The sequence below is a fragment of the Pristiophorus japonicus genome, chromosome 15, assembly GCF_044704955.1.
Source record: "Pristiophorus japonicus isolate sPriJap1 chromosome 15, sPriJap1.hap1, whole genome shotgun sequence".
NCBI classification, from domain to species: domain Eukaryota; kingdom Metazoa; phylum Chordata; class Chondrichthyes; family Pristiophoridae; genus Pristiophorus; species Pristiophorus japonicus.
This window is the reverse complement of record NC_091991.1, coordinates 175,313,710-175,333,766: the sequence shown is the minus strand read 5'-3', so window position 1 is coordinate 175,333,766 and position 20,057 is coordinate 175,313,710. Positions and strand designations below refer to the sequence as shown.

General features: G+C 49.1%; 1 protein-coding gene across 1 annotated transcript in view; it reads left to right on the top strand.

The window, feature by feature from the left end:
* ints1 (integrator complex subunit 1) overlaps positions 1-20,057 on the top strand; it is a 113,584-nt gene that overhangs the window by 72,948 nt on the left and 20,579 nt on the right. The window contains exons 31-39 of the mRNA XM_070901330.1: positions 256-510; positions 2,673-2,832; positions 6,968-7,108; positions 10,111-10,270; positions 11,644-11,767; positions 14,331-14,461; positions 15,262-15,349; positions 16,789-17,036; positions 19,400-19,532. Of these exons, the coding sequence (XP_070757431.1) occupies positions 256-510; positions 2,673-2,832; positions 6,968-7,108; positions 10,111-10,270; positions 11,644-11,767; positions 14,331-14,461; positions 15,262-15,349; positions 16,789-17,036; positions 19,400-19,532 (1,440 nt within the window). The remainder of the gene's footprint in view (positions 1-255; positions 511-2,672; positions 2,833-6,967; positions 7,109-10,110; positions 10,271-11,643; positions 11,768-14,330; positions 14,462-15,261; positions 15,350-16,788; positions 17,037-19,399; positions 19,533-20,057) is intronic.

Sequence of the window (20,057 nt, the reverse complement as noted above, 5' to 3'; positions counted from 1 at the left end):
CGTACTTCAGCCAACTATGTAATCGCCTGGTCTGGCTTCCATCACCTGAGGGGGTCCAAGAGGACATTTCCCGAGTGTTTCTTTTTCCCCTCTGTTTTTTTGCCTCTCGCAGGAGGTTGCACGACTATGGGGTGGGGAGGATGGCGACTAGAAGCATCTAGTCAGGTTGTTCCAGCCATCATGGCGTGTGCGGAAGGCTTGACTGAGTCTCTCGCTGCTCCTCAAATGTTGTAACCATGCTCTTGTTCCTTGCAGCTTTTCCCCATGAACCCCGACCCAAGATGGAAGAGCTCGAACACGCGCTCAGTCTCGCTGACGCTGCAGCACTCCCTGGCCCAGGAGCTGAGCCGGGTCCGACAGGGGACGGTGGAGGAGACAGGAATCGCCGTCCGACTGCTTCGGGCAATCTCCGCGCTGCTGAACTCCCCACACAGTGGGACCTTTGCGTTGTCCATGCACAGGAATTACATCATCTCCTGTCCCTTAATGAGGCAGCTCTATCAGTATCAGGTACTACAGTGTGCAGGCACTTGTACATGTTTGTGACTCTACCTGAGTTTGACCTACATTGGCTCCTGGTCCAGCAACGCCTCAAAGTTAAAATTCTGTTCAAATCCCTCCGTGGCCTCATCGCTTCCTATCTCTCTAACCTCCTCCAGTCCCACAATCAATGTTCCCTTTAATTTTTTTTTGCGTCCGCACCCCTTTCTAACTGGCTACGCAACCCATTCAAATTTACGTACAAATTTTCCAGTCAAAAGCTGGTGAGCCGACTGCACGGGACCTCCTGCCAGCTGCGTGGCCGACCAGCTTAAAGGGAACATTGCCTGCAACCTTCCTAACCTCCGCATTCCTCCACTCCTGGCCTCTTGCGCATCCTTGATTTTCAATCGTTCCACCATTGGCGGCCGTGCCTTCAGCAGCCTTGGCCCTGGAATTTCCTCCCTAAACCTCAGGACAGCCCAAAGCGCTTTACAGCCAATGAAGTACTTTTGGAGTGTAGTCACTGTTGTAATGTAGGAAAAATAGCTGCCAATTTGCGCACAAACAGCACTGTGATAATGACCAGATAATCTGTTTTACTGATATTGATTGAGGGATAAATATTGACCAGAACACCGGTGATAACTCCCCTGCTCTTCTTCAAAATAGTGCCATGGGATCTTTTACGTGCACCTGAGAGAGCAGACGGGGCCTCGGTTTAACGTCTAATCCGAAAGATGGCACCTCCAACAGTGCAGCACTCCCTCAGCACTGCATTTGGAGTGTCAGCCTGGATTTGGTGCTTAAGTCCCTGGAATGGGACTTGAACCCACAACCTGCTGACTCCGAGGCGAGGGTGCTGCTGACTGAGCCACAGCTGACGCTGTTGGATGGATTAATGCTTTGGAGTTTTTCTCGATTACCGGTTGGGTTCAGTGAGAGTTTGAGGCTCTCCCTGAGTACGGTGGGGTCCATAGTGCAGTGCGTTACACATGAGTCTGTTGGAGGAAACTGCTTAATGACCAGAAGCCTTTTTTTTTTCTATTTTATACTTTTTACGCTAATGAATTGTATTGCAAAGTTAGTGTATGTTTTACAGCAATTTACTTTCTGAACTTTACATAGCAATGGGATTGAATTATACACTCGTGAGTTTCTAATTTTCCAGTGTCTTAGGGCCCTGCAAATATTGACATATTCATTCCCAGCGACCCACCCCGTGAGAACAATACAATTGTTTAGATAATAACTATCTCTCTAGGGACCCCTGTGATCTCCTCAAACCCTCTCAAAGTTCTGGTGACTTCAACTTTGCAAACCTATTAAATAACGGATGTTTTATTACCAGTTAATTCTCCCCCTTCCCCCCTCCCCCAACCCCCTTCTTCCCCCCCCCCACCCCTTCCTCTCCCCCCCACCCCTTCCTCTCCCCCCCCCCACCCCCTTCCCCCCCCCCCCTTCCTTCCCTCTCTCTCTCTCTTTCTCTCTCTCTCTATCTTTTTCCCCCACCCCCCATCTTTTGTTAGCCACCTACTCAACTTAGGGTACAGTCCTGTGAATACCCATGGCCTTCCACTACCTTCCTCACGCAGCAACAACAACAACTTGTATTTATATAGCGCCTTTAACGTAGTAAAACATCCCAAGACGCTTCACAGGAGCGTTATCAAACAAAATTTGACACCGATCTGCATAAGGAGAAATTAGGTCAGGTGACCAAAAGCTTGGTCAAAGAGGTAAGGAGCGTCTTAAAGGAGGAAAGAGAGGTAGAGATGCGGAGAGGTTTAGGGAGGGAGTTCCAGAGCTTCGGGCCTTGGCAACCGAAGGCACAGCCACCGATGGTTGAGTGATTATAATCAGGGATGCTCAAGAGGGCAGAATTAGAGGAGCGCAGAGGTCTGGAGGAGGTTAGAGATAGGGAGGCAGCCGTTCACTGTCCATCAGTCTGGGCAGCGAGTGCGAACTGGCTATTGAAACGTGGTGGGAGAGATCGATGCTGCAATTGCCAGAGTCCACCTGAGGTGTGCTTTCCAACACGAGGCAGTTGCGATGGGCAGTGCCCCTGGGTTTAGCAATGCCGACTCTCTCTCGGCCTCCTTCAGTGCCAAAGGATGTGTGTCTTTGTGCAAATAAATTTGCGTGCCCGTGTACTTGGCGAATGCTGATGGCTCCTTTTGTTGGGTTCACAGAGAAGCCTGCCCACGGACGCTGCCGCTGCGTCCCTGTTCTACAACGTGGTGATGCAGATCCGGACGTGGTTGGAGAATCCGGCGGTGGAGGAGGGACCGCTCCGGGCGCTGCTGAAGTCCCTGGCCGCTGAGTGCTCGCTGAAGCACAGGATGGGCGACGGTACCGTACTATCCCCGCGTGACTACTGCTTGACTGGCCGATATACAATTTACCGCCTCTTATAACTCAAGCTAGGCTTCAGCTAACCATTGTTTCATTTGCCTTGACTTGACTTTCAAACCTGGCCTTTCGCCCAGCTATCTCAATAACAAGAACATTAGAAGAAAAGAAAGAAAGGATTTGCATTTATATAGCGCCTTTCGTAGCCTCAGGACATCCCAAAGTGTAATCACTGTTGTAATGTAGGAAACGCAGCAGCCAATTTGCGCACAGCAAGCTCCCACAAACAGCGATGTGATAATGACCAGATAATCTGTTTTAGTGATAACTGAGGGATAAATATTGGCCAGGACACCAGGGAGAACTCCCCCGCTCTTCTTTGAAATAGTGCCGTGGGATCTTTTACGTGCACCTGCAAGGGCAGACGCTGATCTGTTTAACGTCGCATCAGAAAGATGGAACCTCCGACAGTGCAGCGCTCCCTGAGCACTGCACTGGGAGTGTCAGCCTAGATTTATGTGTTCAAGTCCCTGGAGTGAAACTTGAACCCACAACCTTTTGACTCGGAGGCGAGTGTGCTGCCCACTGAGCCACGGCTGACTTATTCACAGAAGTCGTCCAGTCTGCGAGCTGCATTCTATTTCTGGCACGCACCTGTGTTTGGCCCCCACCAGTGCTGCTCGGTGATTCCCTCCGCGGTGCTTGGCACCTCGGCTTGTCCAGAGTCTCCGTGGAGGAGCAGGTTAGGTTCCCCAACTTTCCGGCAAAAACAGGAAAGCGATGAGGAGGGACAGCCCTTGCCCCTCTCCTGGCAGCCTGCTTCAGAGCAGCAATGAGAGGAGAGTGCCCACCTTCTCTCCTAGCTGTGATGCACCCGGATCGTTGAAGGGAACAGCAATGAGTCGAGAGGGAATTTCGCCTTTTCTCTTTCCCCCAGCTCCCCCATCCCAGGAGAATTAAAAAAAATAATAATAATCAGCTTGCTGTACAGCCCGCTCTCTCTCAACAGCCAGCTGTGGATTGCCAGCTAACTCTCGGCTTTCTGTCAGTCTCGGACACACAATGACACAACAGTTAGTAAAACTGAATGGGGAAATTTGCCAATTAGAGCTACTGGCCTCTGACTGAGGCTGCCCCAGGTCCTGGCGGGCTAGTTGCTGCGTTCGGTAATGCTGCTTTCACACCGCGCATGGATCCCGCCTTTACCTAATCTGAGGAAGGACGTTCTTGCTATTGAGGGAGTACAGCGAAGGTTCACCAGATTGATTCCCGGGATGGCAGATCATATGAGGAGAGACTGGATCAACTGGGCTTGTATCCACTGGCGTTTAGAAGAATGAGAGGGGATCTCATAGAAACATATAAAATTCTGCCGGGATTGGACAGGTTAGAGGCAGGAAGAATGTTCCTGTTGCTGGGGAGTTCCAGAACCAGAGGTCACAGTCTAAGAATAAGGGGTAAGCCATTTAGGACTGAGATGAGGAGAAACTTCTTCACTGAGAGTGGTTAACCTGTGGAATTCTCTACCGCAGAAAGTTGTTGAGGCCAGTTCGTTAGATATATTCAAAAGGGAGTTAGATATGGCCTTTACAGCCAAAGGGATCAAGGGATATGGAGAGAAAGCAGGAAAGGGGTACTGAGGTTAAATGATCAGCCATGATCTTATTGAATGGTGGTGCAGGCTCGAAGGGCCGAATGGCCTACTCCTGCACCTAATTTCTATGTTTCTATGTTTACAATTAATTGAGCGCAAAATGCAACCTGCTTAAGTCTCTCCCTTTCTGGTCTCGCTCCAGCCAGCCGCCAACAGCCCAGTGTGCTTGTTCAGCTTTTAGGCCCCAAATTTGGCCAGGAGTTGCTCCGTTTTTTTTGGAGCGACTTGATTTTTCCGGAGTATCTTAAAAATCCTCATTCTGTCCATTCAATTTGCGCCAGTGTAAGTGAGTTAGTTGGGATCTTTTTTAGTTTAGTTTTTTTTTCAAAGGGGGTGCGTTACCAGCCACCTACGCCTGTTTTGGCCATTTAAGCCAGTTTGGACAGCTAATAGTTGCTCCAAACTAACTTAGGGCAGCGTTTGTGGCCGCACAGAAAACCCTTGCGGAGAGTTAAGAAATCAGCGCAGGTAGCCAAGCCAGAGATAGGGGGGTGAAGGGAAGCGAGAGGACCTTGCAAAGCACTAAATAGCTTCACAACAACATTCAAGAAGCGTAAAAACCATCAATAATAATTTTTTTTTAAATAAATAAAAAATAAAACTCAAGTCCTACCTTCATAACTCAGCCCGGGAAGTCAGCGGCCTGCCGGTGCGAGAGGCCACTCTATCTATTGGGGATAGTTGCGGGTGAGTGGGACGCCCAGGGGGGGAGAGGGAGCGCAGGTAACGGGCCACACAACACACAGCAGGCTGGGCTCACAGAACACGGAGGCTGCAGGAGTCCACTCCGAGGGATTGGTGGACTTCTCCTCCGAGGACTGCTGACCCCCTCCCAATGAAAACATTCTCTGCCCCGGGATCAAAACTCTCCTCCTCTCTTTTCCCCCCCCCCTCCCCCCCCCATCAAAACTCTCGCTAAAAGGCACAACCAATAAATAAAAAATAAAACTCAAGTCTTACCTCGGTGCGGGAGGCCACTCGGCCTGGGATAGGTGCGGGACTCTATGGTGTGCAGCAGCCCGGCGCGTGTCGTGACACCACTCGGCCTGAGATAGGGGCGGGACATCGGGTCCCACGCTGCAGAGGAGCTACAGAGGAAACCTCCAGTGCGCATGCATTGAGCTGCCGGCACCCTTTTGAGTGCAGGGTCCTAGCTCCGCCCCCCTCCTCCCCCACTGTAATTGCAATGCCCTAGGACGGTCCACGGAGCGGGGAGAATACGGAGCAGAAAGTTGGCACACCTCAGCCAAGTGCGCCGAAAAAACCGGAGGGCCACATTTGGGCCCTTAGTCCCTAGAATTTAATCGGGTACCAAGGAGTGTGTTTTTTTGTAAAGTGTTTTAATCCCATGCCCGCCCCCTGCCCTCCTCTCGCTTCCTGAAGGCTTGGCTCATGCCAGTAAAAGGTTAGACAGAGGCTGCTGGCAATGTCGATGTCAAAGAATAAAGAAAGAAAGAAAGACTTGCATTTCTATCGCAACTTTCACAACCCCCAGAAGTCCCAAAGCGCTTCACAGACAACGAAGTACTTTTGGAGTGTAGTCACTGTTGAATTGTAGGAAACGCGGCAGCCTATTTGCACACAGCAAGCTCCCACAAACAACAATGTGATAGTGACCAGATCATCTGTTTTAGATGTTGGTTGAGGGTTAAGTGTTGGCCAGGTCACCGGGGAGAACTCCACTGCTCTTATGCAAAATATTGCATTGGGATCTCTTGCATCCACATGAGAAGGCAGATGGTTTAATGTCTCATTCGAATATCGGCACCTGTGACAGTGCGGCACCTCCCTCAGTACTGCAAGTTTTCAGTTATCGGGGTTTTTTTTAAGCTAGTGTATGAGCACAGGCCCAACCTGCTCAACCTTTCTTCATAAGTCAACCCCTTCATCTCAGGAATCTACCTCGTGAACCTTCTCTGAAAAGCCTCCAATGCAAGTCTATCCCTCCTTAAATACGGAGACCAAAACTGCACGCAGTACTCCAGGTGTGGCCTCACCAATACCCTGTGCAGTTGGAGCAGGACTTCTCTGCTTTTATACTCCATCCCCCTTGTAATAAAGGCCAACATTCCATTTTCTTTCCTGATCACTTGCTGCACCTGCATACTCACTTTATATTGAATGATTTTAAAATCGTGGCGTCATTATTTCAAGTTTGTAGGGGCCTTATTTCCAACCAATAATTAGGATTACATGGAATGTACAGCACAGAAACAGGCCATTCAGCCCAACTGGTTCATGCCAGTGTTTATGCTCCTTCCACCCTCTTCATCTACCCACCCTCCCCCCCCCCCACCTGGGATAATCCCGGAGTTATGCATATGTGACAAACCCAACCTAAGCAAGGATTTCGGCTGATTGCATAAACAAGAGTAAAGCACTCCCTGTACCACAGAAGTTAGACCACAGCTTGTTACGTGTAGTGTTAGGGTGTCAGACTTTACATGGCTCAGAATACAGAATGGCATTGTGTTTCCGCAGTGAGAGCTAGCTTCCGGCACCTGGCGGAACAACTGACCTATCGGCAGGACCAGGAGCTGATAGATTCGGCGGTGCAGGGAATAATATCGGCTCTGAAAGCTGGGGAGCAGTGCGATGTGGAGCCAGAGCTGAAGGGAAGAGGTACGGAATTGCATAAGCGCACGCCAGACACATCCTACTCCATTCCGAATTAGTAACTGAATGGAAATAAACAGGTTCTGGGTCACTAGCAGCTAAGTTATTTTTTTTTTAAAGTACAAACTGATGATAAGTGAGTTGCCTAGTGTAGAATTGGGCTGTTCCAGAACAGGAGAGTCACCTGTTCGGTCCTTGGGCTGTGCTGTGTTAACTGGTTTCAAGAAAGATCTTGCATTTATATAGCGTCTTTCACAACCTCGGGAAGTCCCAAAGCACTTTGCAGCCAATGAAGTACTTTTGGAGTGTAGTCACTGTTGTCATGTAGGAAATGCGGCAGCCAATTTGCGCACAGCCAGCTCCCACAAACAGCAAAGTGATAATGACCAGATCATCTGTTTTAGGGGTGTTTAGTTGAGGGATAAATATTGGCCCAGGACACCGGGGGGAACTCCCCCTGTTCTGCTTCGAATTAGTGCATGGGATCTTTTATGCCTTTTGTCTGAACAATGGAGTGGCTCGTGAGGCCACTTCGGAGCCAACCACGTTGGAGTCACATATAGGCCAGACCGGGTAAGGACAGCAGATTTCCTTCCTAAAGGACATTAGTGAACTAGTTGGGTTTTTACAATCTGACAGCTTCATGGTCACTTTTATTGGTGCCAGGTTCTTTTTATTTCCAGATTATTTTTTTAAGTGAATTCAAATTCTTAAACTGCTATGGTGAGATTTGAACTGATGTTCACGGGATTACTAATCCAGGCCTCTGGATTACTTAATCACAGGTTAAGTCATATTCTGGCCACTATTTCCTAAAGATCCCACTACTTCTCACTTATAAATAGTGTTCTGATTGCTCACTAGAACTCGATCGGGATGTGAGTTGCTGCCACTCAGGCCCTTAACGCATCAAATCTAAAAACCTTGTACCATGTTAACTAGAATTACATAGAATGTGTACAGCATAGAAACAGGCCATTCGGCCCAACTAACCTGTGCTGGTGTTTCTGTACTGGCTGTCTCCCATTCCAGCGACCTCATCTCAGCCTCTCAACATATCTTTCTATTCCCTTTTCCCTCATGTACTCGTTGTTTCCTTTGGCAAGCATCTAAGCTATTTGCCTCATCCACTTATTGTGGTAGTGAATTCCACAGTCTAACCATACACTGAGTGAAGACATTTCTCCTTATTTCCCTGTTGGATTTATTAGTGACTAAATCGAATGCACAATGATTCTACGCAATTTAGGTGCGCAGCTGAGCCTAATTAACACAAAGAGATGCAGGACAAGACCTCGGAGTAACAGTGTATTTTTCACTGGCCCTGTCTCAACAATGTGGAAGGCAACTAATAAAGCTCACAAAAGATTGGGGTGTTGTGCCTGAAAAGCAGAATGCAAGCTTCCTGCGATGGTGCTCGGGCTGTGTAACACGCTGGTCAGATCACAGTTTGCGTGATGTGCAAGCTATTATAGAAGGAGCAGAGCAAAGTCGATGTAAAGGGGGATGAGCTGAGAGAAAAAGGTTAAAATGTCCAATTTCTACAGCGTAGAGAGAGGCCCCGTGTGTCTGTGCGTGTGTGTCTGTTTGTGCATCCGTGTGCTTGTGCATCCATGTGTCTGCGTGTGTGTGCATCTGTCTCTGTGTGCCAAAAAAAGAAAGTATAACATTATGAAATGTAAAATTTCAATTTAAAATCAAAGTATTTAGCAAAGTGTGGTGAGTATCTGGAGCAATTTGCCTGGTCTCTGTGGGTCACTTTGGGTAGTGTTTGTAGCCACTGAGCTGCAGGAGGTCCTTTCATTTCTATCTTCGCTGAGTAGGGAGAAAAATACTGAAAACGCATGATCAAAATTGTCTTTATAATAGACTCAGTGCTCTTTACTTCCTAATGCCAGTTATGGTTTATTCTCTGAATTATATGGTTATGCTTGTACTGTATAAAACACCAGTTAGGCCACAGCACTGTGTGCAGTTCTGGATGAGGGGTGATCTTATAGGAACATTTAAAATAATGAAAGGGATAGACAAGATAGAGGCCAGAGAGGTTGTTTCCACTGGTTGGGGAGACTAGAACTAGGGGGCACAGCCTCAAAATACGGGGGAGCCAATTTAAAACCGAGTTGAGAAGGAATTTCTTCTCCCAGAGGGTTGTGAATCTGTGGAATTCTCTGCCCAAGGAAGCAGTTGAGGCTAGCTCATTGAATGTATTCAAATCACAGATAGATAGATTTTTAACCAATAAGGGAATTAAGGGTTACGGGGAGCGGGCGGGTAAGTGGAGCTGAGTCCACGGCCAGATCAGCCATGATCTTGTTGAAGCAGGCTCGAGGGGCTAGATGGCTTACTCCTGTTCCTAATTCTTATGTTCTTATGTTCACCACATGACAGGAAAGATGTGATTGCACTCGAGAGAGTACAGAGAAGATTTACGAGGATGTTGCCTGGACTGGAGAACTTTAGCTATGAGGAAAGATTGGATAGGCCGGGGTTATTTTCTTTGGAACAGAGGAGGCTGAGAGGGCGACCTTATTGAGGTGTATAAAATTATGAGGGGCCTAGATAGAGAGGATAGGAGGGACCTATTTCCCTTAGCAGAAGGGTCAATTAGCAGGGGACACAGATTTAAAGTAATTGGGGGAGGGGTTTTGAGGGGAAATTTCTTCATCCAGAGTGTGGGGGTCTGGAACTCACTGCCTGAAAGGGCGGTAGAGGCAGAAACCCTCACTACATTAAAAAATTACTTGGATGTGCACTTGAAGTGCCGTAGCCTGCAGGGCTATGGACCAAGAGCCGCAAAGTGGGATTAGTCTGGATAGGTCTTGGTCGGCCGGTGCGGACACGATGGGCCGAAATGGCCTCTTTCCATGCTGTAAATTTCTGTGATTCTATTCTATATATTTTATCGCATTGCGTGCAGTTAAACCGTTATGTTTCCTTGTGTCCTCCTTTGGGATTTCTGCTGTGTAAAAGAACATTACCTCACCCAATTTCTGTCGCTCCCACAGTGTTGAAGGGTTTGATCGAGATGCGGTCACCATACCTGGAGGAACTAGTGACCCTGGTCCTCACTGCCAGCATGGAAGCGGGCGCAAAGCAGGCTGGCTCCGATCTGGTGGCCCTGATAACCATGCTGCTCCAGCAGGAAGGGGAGATTGATGGCGACAGGTAGCTTCGGAGGGTCAATGTCTGTGTTGTGGGTGCGGGGGGGGGAGAGCGCAGGGGGGCTCTGTGACCAAAAGGCCAGTGCAGGAGGTTAACCCAAAGGTGTTTAGCTGGCAACTGTTGGGCGTGAGAGGTGGCTGGTGAGCGCTGTAAGAAATGGGAGTTCATTTGTGGGGCATTGAGAGTCGGTTGCTGCAATCCTGCAGGATTGAGCTATCTGTCACTAGCCAGTTCTCGCACCCTGTCCGGAAGCTGATGGTTTGCATTGCTCGCTTTGCTGTCCCTTCCTCAAGGTGCCAGTGCAGGCCACTGACTCCAGTGGAAATAAAGCAAAGACTTGCATTTATATAGCGCCTTTCACGACCACCGGACGATTCAAAGTGCTTTACAGCCAATGAAGTACCTTTGGAGTGCAGTCGCTGTTGTAATGTGGGAAATGCGGCAACCAATTTTGCGCACAGCAAGCTCCCACAAGCAGCAATGTGATGATGACCAGATAATCTGTTTTTTTGATGTTGATTGAGGGATAAATATTGACCAGGACACTGGGGAGAACTCCCCTGCTCCTCTTCGAAATAATACCGTGGGATCTTTAACGTCCAAATGAGAGAGCAGACGGGGCCTCGGTTTAACGTGTCATCTGAAAGACGGCACCTCTGACAGTGCAGCACTCCCTCAGCACTGCACTGGGAGTGCCAGCCTAGATTTTTGTGCTCAAGTCCCTGGAGTGGGATCTGAACCCACGACCTTCTGACTCCGAGACGAGAGTGCTGCCCACTGAGCCACGGCTGACACAGTGGAGCCCTTCGTCAGCTGACAGTCACAGACAACGATACGCCTTCTGGCACTGAGAGTCAAAGATTAGAGTTCGAGGGCCCATTCCTTGAGCTTAAAGTGCCACTCAAACGGCTCGGCTACCCCGTCCAGCCTGAGGGAGCTCAGCTGCGAAACGTGCTGGATCTCTAGCTTTGAGCGCGCGGACCACAATCTCCAGCTTCAGGTGTGCTGGAAAGGCACGGGGCGTCCCGTCAGCAACCGGAAGGAGATTGGCGCACCCTTCACTAATCGGGATGGTACCCTATCCCAATCATTAACCTGCCTTTATTCTCAATACTGCACCTCTCCAGTCTTTTGCTGTTTTTATTTTAGTTTCGGAAGCTGGGATTCCGCGCGGACGTAGCACCCCGCCCCCCCCACCGCCCCAGCTTGTGGATCAGCTGGTTTGATTCGCAAGTGTTGCCCGTTGCTAGAGAGTCGTGAGGACCACTTTATCTAGACCTCCCCAACCCCGTCCATGCCGTATTTTAAATGCTTCTGCTATCTCCTAGTTGCTCCGCGTCTCATCGCCAGCTCTGCTTCTCTCTTGGTTTGCACAGTGCAGAGACGACGCAGCCGGTCTCGGCGTCTGGGCTGCTTATCGATTGGTCTGAGCTGCTGGACCCGGAGGTCGTTTCCTGCTGTCCCGACCAACAGCAGAGGCTCCTGTTTGCCGACCATAAGGTAAAGTCTAATGAGGAACCGGGAAACTAGCAAGTGAATACTCTTATCGTACACCAAGGAGTAGGCAGCCATGCCTAATTAGCTAAATGAACATTAGCAGAGTCGTTAACCCTGGAGTGTTTCTGCTTCAGTTGCGTGCATTCATTGAGCTCCCTCTTCTCCCAGCCAGTTGGGGAAATTATTGCGACGAACACACTGAAGGATGTCTGTGCTGCGGGAATCGAACCCGTTTGCCGTTTCCTTCCCCGGCCCCGAGCGGTCCTCCTTTGGTTGTAGTTAGACACGGGGTAAAGCTTCCCGCAGCCACCTGCCTCGCTGCAGAGAAAGGGCGGGATGGGCTGTGGGTTTGTGACATTTCTGTTTCCTTCCCGCGCTCCACATTTCGCAGCCGGCCGCTGGAAAATGATAGAGGTGTTGCCCCTCCGTTACCTCCGGAGGAGCCAGTAGAAGTAACATAGAAATTTACAGCGCAGAAGGAGGCCATTTTGGCCCATCGTGTCCACGCCGGCCGACAAAGAGCCGCACGGCCCTCGGTCAGCAGCCCTGAAGGTTACATATAAACCTATGAACAATGAACAATGTGGGAAAGGTAAAGAGCATCCGGCTCAACCAGTCCGTCCCACGCAACTGTGACATCCCTTACACTGAAACATTCTACACTCCACCCCAACCGGAGCCGTGTGATCTCCTGGGAGAGGCAAAAAACAGATTTAAAAACCCAGGCCAATTTAGGGAGAAAAATCTGGGAAAATTTCTCTTTGACCCATCCAGGTGATCGAAACTAGTCCAGGAGAATACCCTGGCTGTATTCTATTCCCTGCTGTACTTACCATTATATCTGCGCCATCCAACAAAAGGTCATCCAACCTAATCCCAATTACCAGTTCTAGGTCCGTAACCCTGCAGGTTACGGCACTTTAATCACCTCTTAAAAGTGGTGAGGGTCTCTGCATCCACCACTCTTCCAGGCAGTGAGTTCCAGATCCCCACAACCCTCTGCGTAAAGAAGCCCCCATCTCAAATCCCCTCTAAACCTTCCACCAACCACCTTAAAACTACGCCCCCTCGTAATAGACCCCTCCACCAATGGAAATAGGCCCTTACTATCCATTATGTCCAGGCCCCTCAATATTTTGTACACCTCAATGAGGTCTCCTCTCAACCTTGTCTGTTCCAATGAGAACAAACCCAGCCTATCCAATCTGTCCTCATAACTAAGATTCTCCATTCCCAGGTGGGCACTGCCAGTGTGCAAGCAACGGATTTCACCTGCAGCTCCAGCGGGCAGCCGCCGATGGACTGAGTGCTCGGGCTGTTCCCTCGGTTTCCCGTCTCTTGGCCACTAGCCAAAAACCAGTTACACACTGTGACTTGTGAACATGTGTCAGTGTATCTACATGTGTGGTTTTTCTGTTGCTCCAATACTGTGGCGTCTGCTGCGCAGTAGCACAGAGTCAGATTCTACAGTACTGGCAGCCTCTGACTAGTTGAAATTTTCAAGACTAAAATAGATAGATGTTTGTGAATGAAGAATATCAAGGGCTGTGGCCCAAAGGCAGGTAAATGGACTTGAGGTACAGATCAGTCATGGGTTGCTGCATTGATGCCTGTGATGCGAGGGTTGCCCTACGAGGAGAAATTGAGTAAATTGAGCCGATGCTCTCTGGAGTTTAGAAGAATGAGAGGTGATCTAATTGAAACATGCAAGATTCTGAAGGGGATTGACAGGGTAGATGCCGAGCGATTGTTTCCTCTGGCTAGAGAGTCCAGGACTAGGAGACATAGTCTCAGGATAAGTGGTCGGCCATTGAAGACTGAGATGAGGAGGAATTTTTTCTCTGAGGGTGGTGAATGTTTGGCATTCCCTACCCCAGTGGGCTGTGATGCTGAGTCTCTGAATATATTCAAGGCTGAGATCGATAGATTTTTGGGCTCTAGGGGAATTGAAGAATATGAAGATCAGGCGGGAAAGTGGAGGTGAGGCCAAAGATCTTATTCAATGGCGGAGCAGGCTCGAAGGGCCGTGTGGACGACTCCCCCTAATTCTTATGTTCTTATCTAATTGAATGGCGGAACAGACGCAAGGGGCTGAATGGCCTCCTCCTGTTCCAATGTATGTTTCATATCGTTGGTCAAAAGTCTGTGTACGCTCAACAACTTGTATTTATATAGCGCCTTTAATGCACTGAAACGTCCCAAGGTGCCTCACAGGAGTGTTATGAGATTTTTTTTAAATTGCCCCCGAGTAGAAATTATCGCAGGTGACCAAAAGCTTGATCAAAGAGGTAGGTTTTAAGGAGCGTCTTGAAAGAGGAAAGAGAGGTGGGGAGGTTTAGGCAGGGAGTTCCAGAGCTTGGGGCCGAGACAACAGAAACCACGGCCACCAAAGGCTAATTTAGACATGAATTTGTCAGGGTAATGAGATTAAAATGAATTGATAGAACTGTGGAAGTTTAAAATGGTGTGACCATGTTCAGTAGTAACTTTGTGTGGTTCGATGCCCAGGATGTGGGGCATCTTTGTGCCTTCGCGTTAATCTGACTGAGCTCTGCCTTGTCTCCAGGTGACGGGGCAGCCAGGATCGCAGCTGCTTCCGTTCCGACCGTACCTTCTGGCTGTTCTCACCCACCAGTCAAACTGGACCACGCTGCACCGGTGCATCAGCATTCTGCTGAGTAAGCACGGGGAGGTCAGGTGAGTCACACCTGCGGGCACAAGCCAAGAGCTCAGGCTGCGAGACTGGCAGACAGGTAAAAGAGCGGGAGCTTGACTCACTGAACGACAGCAGTGACACTTTGAGTAGTCGAAAGGGAGGTCTTATTTCAGTGTTGTTAGTTAATTTAGAATAGCTGCAAAATACATATACATATACACACATGCGGGCACGGACACACAGACACACGCAGGCAGGAATATGGAGAAGCGGGCACAGACAAACACACGCTAAATAAAGCATAGTGGAGCTGTGTTAAATCTTGAGAAGCAACTGCTACTATCAAAATTAAATTCCACCTGACCTTGCTGTCTTGCAACAAGTTTCCTAATTCTGTAATGCATCCAGTTAACAAACTCTTCACCAAAGTGAACAAATAGCTGTTTCTCTCTCTCTCTCCCCTCTCTCTCTCTCCCCTTCTCTCTCCCCTTTTCTCTCTCTCTCTCCCCTTCTCTCTCTCTCTCTCCCCTTCTCTCTCTCTCTCTCCCCTTCTCTCTCTCTCTCTCCCTTCTCTCTCTCTCTCTCCCCTTCTCTCTCTCTCTCTCCCCTTCTCTCTCTCTCTCTCTCTCCCCTTCTCTCTCTCTCTCTCTCTCTCTCTCCCTTCTCTCTCTCTCTCTCTCTCTCTCTCCCCTTCTCTCTCTCTCTCTCTCTCTCTCTCCCCTTCTCTCTCTCTCCTCTCTCTCCCTTCTCTCTCTCTCCCCTTCTCTCTCCCCTTCTCGGTCCATTTTCTTTTTTCTTTCGTTCTGGTGACCATTGCCTAATGTCCTTCCTTTAATTGCAGGCTTGACCCCACAGCCTCTCTGGATTTTCTCTGGGCCTGTGCCCACATTCCGAGAATCTGGCAAGGCCGTGACCAAAGAACCCCACAGGTAAGATTTGGAATGGGAGGGCATGGGAGAGCAGCCAGTAACTGTGCTCAGGTCACAGACAAAGTGAATTTGGGAAGAGCCCTGTTTAGTGAGAGGTGTAAATTCACAAGGATTTTCTAGAGTGCTGGCTTTGTTCTCTGAGATCTGAGGAAGCAGTAAAACTACCAATATCATACTGAGTCACTAGAGTGATCTGCTACCATTATAGCCTTAAAATTAGAGCTGTGATGTTAGGATGCACTTCTTCATACAAGGGACAGTAGAAATCGGGAGCTCTCTTCCCCCAAAAATCTGTTGAGGCTGGGGGTCAATTGAAAGTTTCCAAATGAGATCGATACGACTTTTGATGGGTAAGGATATTCAGGGAATGGAACCAAAGCATGTAAATGGGGTTAGGATACAGACCAGCCACGAACTCATTGAATGATGGAATAGGCTCGAGGGGCTGAATGGCTGACTCCTGTTCCTATGTCATCATCATCATAAGCAGTCCCTCAGAATCGAGGAAGACTTGCTTCCACTCTTTAAAAAAAAATGAGTCCTTGGGTGGTTGAACAGTCCAATACGAGAGCCACAGTCCCTGTCACTGGTGGGACAGATAGTCGTTGAGGGAAGGGGTGGGTGGGACTGGTTTGCCGCACGCTCTTTCCGCTGCCTGCGCTTGATTTCTGCATGCTCCCGGCGTTGAGTCTCGAAGTGCCCGACGCCCTACCGGATGCATTTCCTCCACTTAGGTCGGTCTTTGGCCAGGGACTCCCAGGTGTCCTTGCAGGTGGGAATGTTGCACTTTATCAGGGAGGCTTTGAGGGTGTCCTTGTAACGTTTCCTCTGCCCACCTGGGGTTCGCTTGCACTGAAGGAGTTCTGAGTAGAGCGTTTGCTATGATCCTATTGCTGACTGATGCTGGACTTAACCTGGCAGCAGCCTCCAGTGGAAGCAGTTCTGCAAAACGGGAGCCTCGCAGATTCATCCCATTTTGCAGCTTTAGTTTGAAACCCCAGCAGCAACATTGGAACAACTGCATAGGCATCACTGGCAGCAGGGAATAAAACCGGCTCGCGAGAGACAGGAGCAGGCCATTCAGTCCTTTGAGCCTGTTCCGCAATGCAGCCAAGCAAAGGGCCCTGTGCAAGTCGGTTCCTGATCGTCTCGGCTAACCTAAATTAAAAGCAGCAACGCAGGTTAACAAAACCCGTGAAAATGCACTGGGGTTCATTTCTCGAATTGAAAAGCAGAGCGGTTATGTTAAACTTTACAGCCAATTAAGCACTTTGGGAGTGTCGTCGCTGTTGTGATGTAGGAAACGCGGCAGCCAATTTACGCACAGCAAGCTCCCACGAGCGGCACCCCCCTCCTCCCTGCCCACCTTGCAATGTGGCGCTGGTGTGCATTGCCTGATTTGGGTCTGCAGCTACCGTGCGTGCACTTTACCTTTGTAGAAACACACCGAGGAATACGTGCTGCGCTTGAAGAAGGCAGAGCTCATCAGCCTGGTGGATATCGTTCTTTCGGAGTCCGAAGCGAGGAACCGCAGCGGGCCACAGGCCAAGAAGTCCGCGGAGGACGTCACGGGCACCCTCATCCGGTCGCGGCTACCCCTGCTGCTCAGCGGTTGCCATGGCAACTTGGACAACGTCAAGAAAGTGACTGAGTATTTGATCAGTTGCATCAAACAATGGGGTGACAGGTAAAAAGAAAAACAGACTTGCGTTTATATAGCACCTTTCACGACCACCGGACGTCTCAAAGCGGTTTACAGCCAATGAAGTGCTTTTGGAGTGTAGTCACTGTTGTAATGTGGGAAACGCAGCAGCCAGCTTGCGCACAGCAAGCTCCCACACACAGCAATGAGATAATGACCAGATAATCTTTTTTTGTTATGGTGATTGAGGGATAAATATTGGCCAGGGCACCGGGGATAACTCCCCTGCTCTTCTTCGAAATAGTGCCTTGGGATCGTTTACATCCACCTGAGAGGGCAGACGAGGCCTCGGTTTAACGTCTCATCCGAAAGACAGCGTCCCCGCCACTGCAGCGCTCCCTCAGCTCTGCACTGGGCGTGTCAGCCGAGATTTTGTGCTCCAGTCTCTGGAGCGGGACTTGAACCCCACTACTTTCTGTCTCAGAGGGAGAGTGCTAACTGTGTTGAGTTGGGGTATGGCCAGCGGGGTTAGATACTGGAAGGCTGCAGGCACCCAGGGAACTCTACCCCAGCATAAGCTGGCGCTATCTAGACAGGGAGGGAAGAAAACTGCAGGGTCATAGAGAAGACGAGCAGGTTGACATTGACACAAGGCATGCAGCATTGTGTGTCTCCGCAAACAAATTTCTCAGACACTGAAGCAGTGTCAAACTTGAGACGTGTATTATCTTAATCTACAGAATAATGTTTAATTAGGCAATAAATTATCAACATCCACCCAATATTTGACCACAAGGGCTTCAAGTAAAGATGGAGTCTGGGGTCGAGTGCAATTAAAATGTTTAATTGAAAGTTAAATGTGACTTTATCCTGAAGAATTGTCAATTTATGAGCTTGAAAGAAGCATAACTTGACAAAGGATTATCTTGTCTGAGTGAGTCAAAGGATTTAAATGATAGATGCGAGAAATGTGAATGCTACATCTCATTATTTCTAAATGTGACACTTGCATTAGGAGGGGTGGTGGGGAGCTGTGAGTGTGATACTGCGTGAGTAATTATGACCGGTAAAGGGTAGCACTCATCCCTCGCTCCAAAGGTATGTGACTTGTTACATTGCGGATTTACAGGCCAAACTGTACAGAGAACGACTTAATGAGTTAATGTTGGATTATGCAAAATAATATAGTAATGGAATTGGGAGTTGCACGCTTCAGTGCTAAAGGCAGATTATTGTATAACTGCAGCCCTTTCCTAAATACTTCATCCTGTTCAGTATTAAACAGTAAGGTGCATTTGATCGGCAGAAAGTGCCTGCTTTATTTTGCCATGATGTCTTGCCTTTCTTCCCCCTGCTGCTCAGTGTTGACTCCTGCTTGGGTGACTCACCTCACCTCACCTGACCTCACCCAGGTGGCCATTCTTCACATGCACTGTTCAAGTATTGGGCCATCACGACCCAACCTATTCGTCGCCCAACTTTCACTTCGCAGCAGGGGCATGCTTTATAGGGACTCCGACCCCCCCACCCAGCCACCCCACTGCCGTCTTGCCGGAGTTCAGGGAGCAAGCGGCAAATTGGGTTTAGACGAGGTGGGATGTTAAAGGGTACGGGGAGCGAGCAGGAGAATGGGATTAGACTAGACCCCGCCCCCTCCCGAATTTTCTTTGCTCCACCATTGGCGGCCGTGCCTTCAGCTGCCTGGGCCTGAAGCTCTAGAATTCCCTCCCTAAACCTTTCCGCGCCCCTCTCTGCTCCTTCAACACGCTCCTTAAAACCTACCACCAAGACCAAGCTTTTGGTCACCTAGCCTAATATCTCCTTATGTGGCTCGGTGTCAAATTTTGTTTGATAATTGCTCCTGTGAAGCACCTTTGGGACCTTTTACTATGTTAAAGGCGCTATATAAATAAAAGTTGTTTATATTGCAATGCCACAGTCAGAATCCAAGAGCAGGAAGGATCTTTGTCCGTGTGAATGTGGGAGCACTTTCTGGATAAGTAATCTGAGCAGTACTTTCCTTTCCAGCTGAGCTGATGTGATGGGTCTCCTGGATGTTGGAATTCCCAGCACAAAATGGCAAATACTTCCTTTCATGTCTTTTACTCATTGTTTCTGAAGGTGTGATAACTTTAAGGTGCCACTAACAAGCACACACTAAAAGATGGCTCATTAACAAGAACTGTGGTCATGTGAACTTGCCACATGATTTTTTTATTGTTATTTCAGTAGTTGTTATTACATCAGTAGTCCACTAAGTGGAGCTCTATTACAGAAGGTACTTGCTGTCGCTGCCCAGGGTACTGTTGCTCCTTTTAGTGTATAATACGAGAGCCCCGTCTACTGGTTGAGACGGCCACGGTGGTCACTGACTGACTGACGTTTTTCTGTCTCCTTCCTGCGTGCAGCAGTGTGATGGGCAAACGTTGTCAGAACCTGCTGCTTCAGATTTACTTCCAGGTCCCCGAGGTGATCGGCCACGTCAGTCTCCCGGACTCTGTGCTGAGCAGCGACGGTACTGGTGCTGGGAGTACCTGCAAGGTATGAAGTGTTTGCGAACGGTTTCCCCCTCTGTCTCTACGCCTACCGGACCCATCGGCACCAGTGCCAATGTGGCGAGGCTTTCATCGAATCAGACAGCACAGAGGGAGGCCATTCAGCCCATCGTGCCTGTGCCAGCTCTTTGAAAGAGTGATCCAATTAGTCCCACTCCCCCTGCTCTTTCCCCACTGTAATGTATGCCCCTGTGAGTGTGCTCACAGGTCGGTCGAGCTGTTGAGTTGGGAGTGGCTTAGCCAGTCACGTGATGTTCATAAGGCTCAATAAAACCCCAGCCAGTTGGGTTTGGGGGATCCACGATGAGGCAGGTGGTTATGAGCCTGGTGGATGAACTGGTAATCTGTAGTGTGATTGTTAAACCTTTGCTAATAAACCAGCTGGTTCTTAATGGCAATGTGTTGCTATGAATTCTTAAACAAAGAACCCAGAAAGCAAATACATTACACCCATAGCCCTGAAAATGTTTCCTCTTCAAGTATGTATCCAAATCCCTTTTGAAAGTTACTG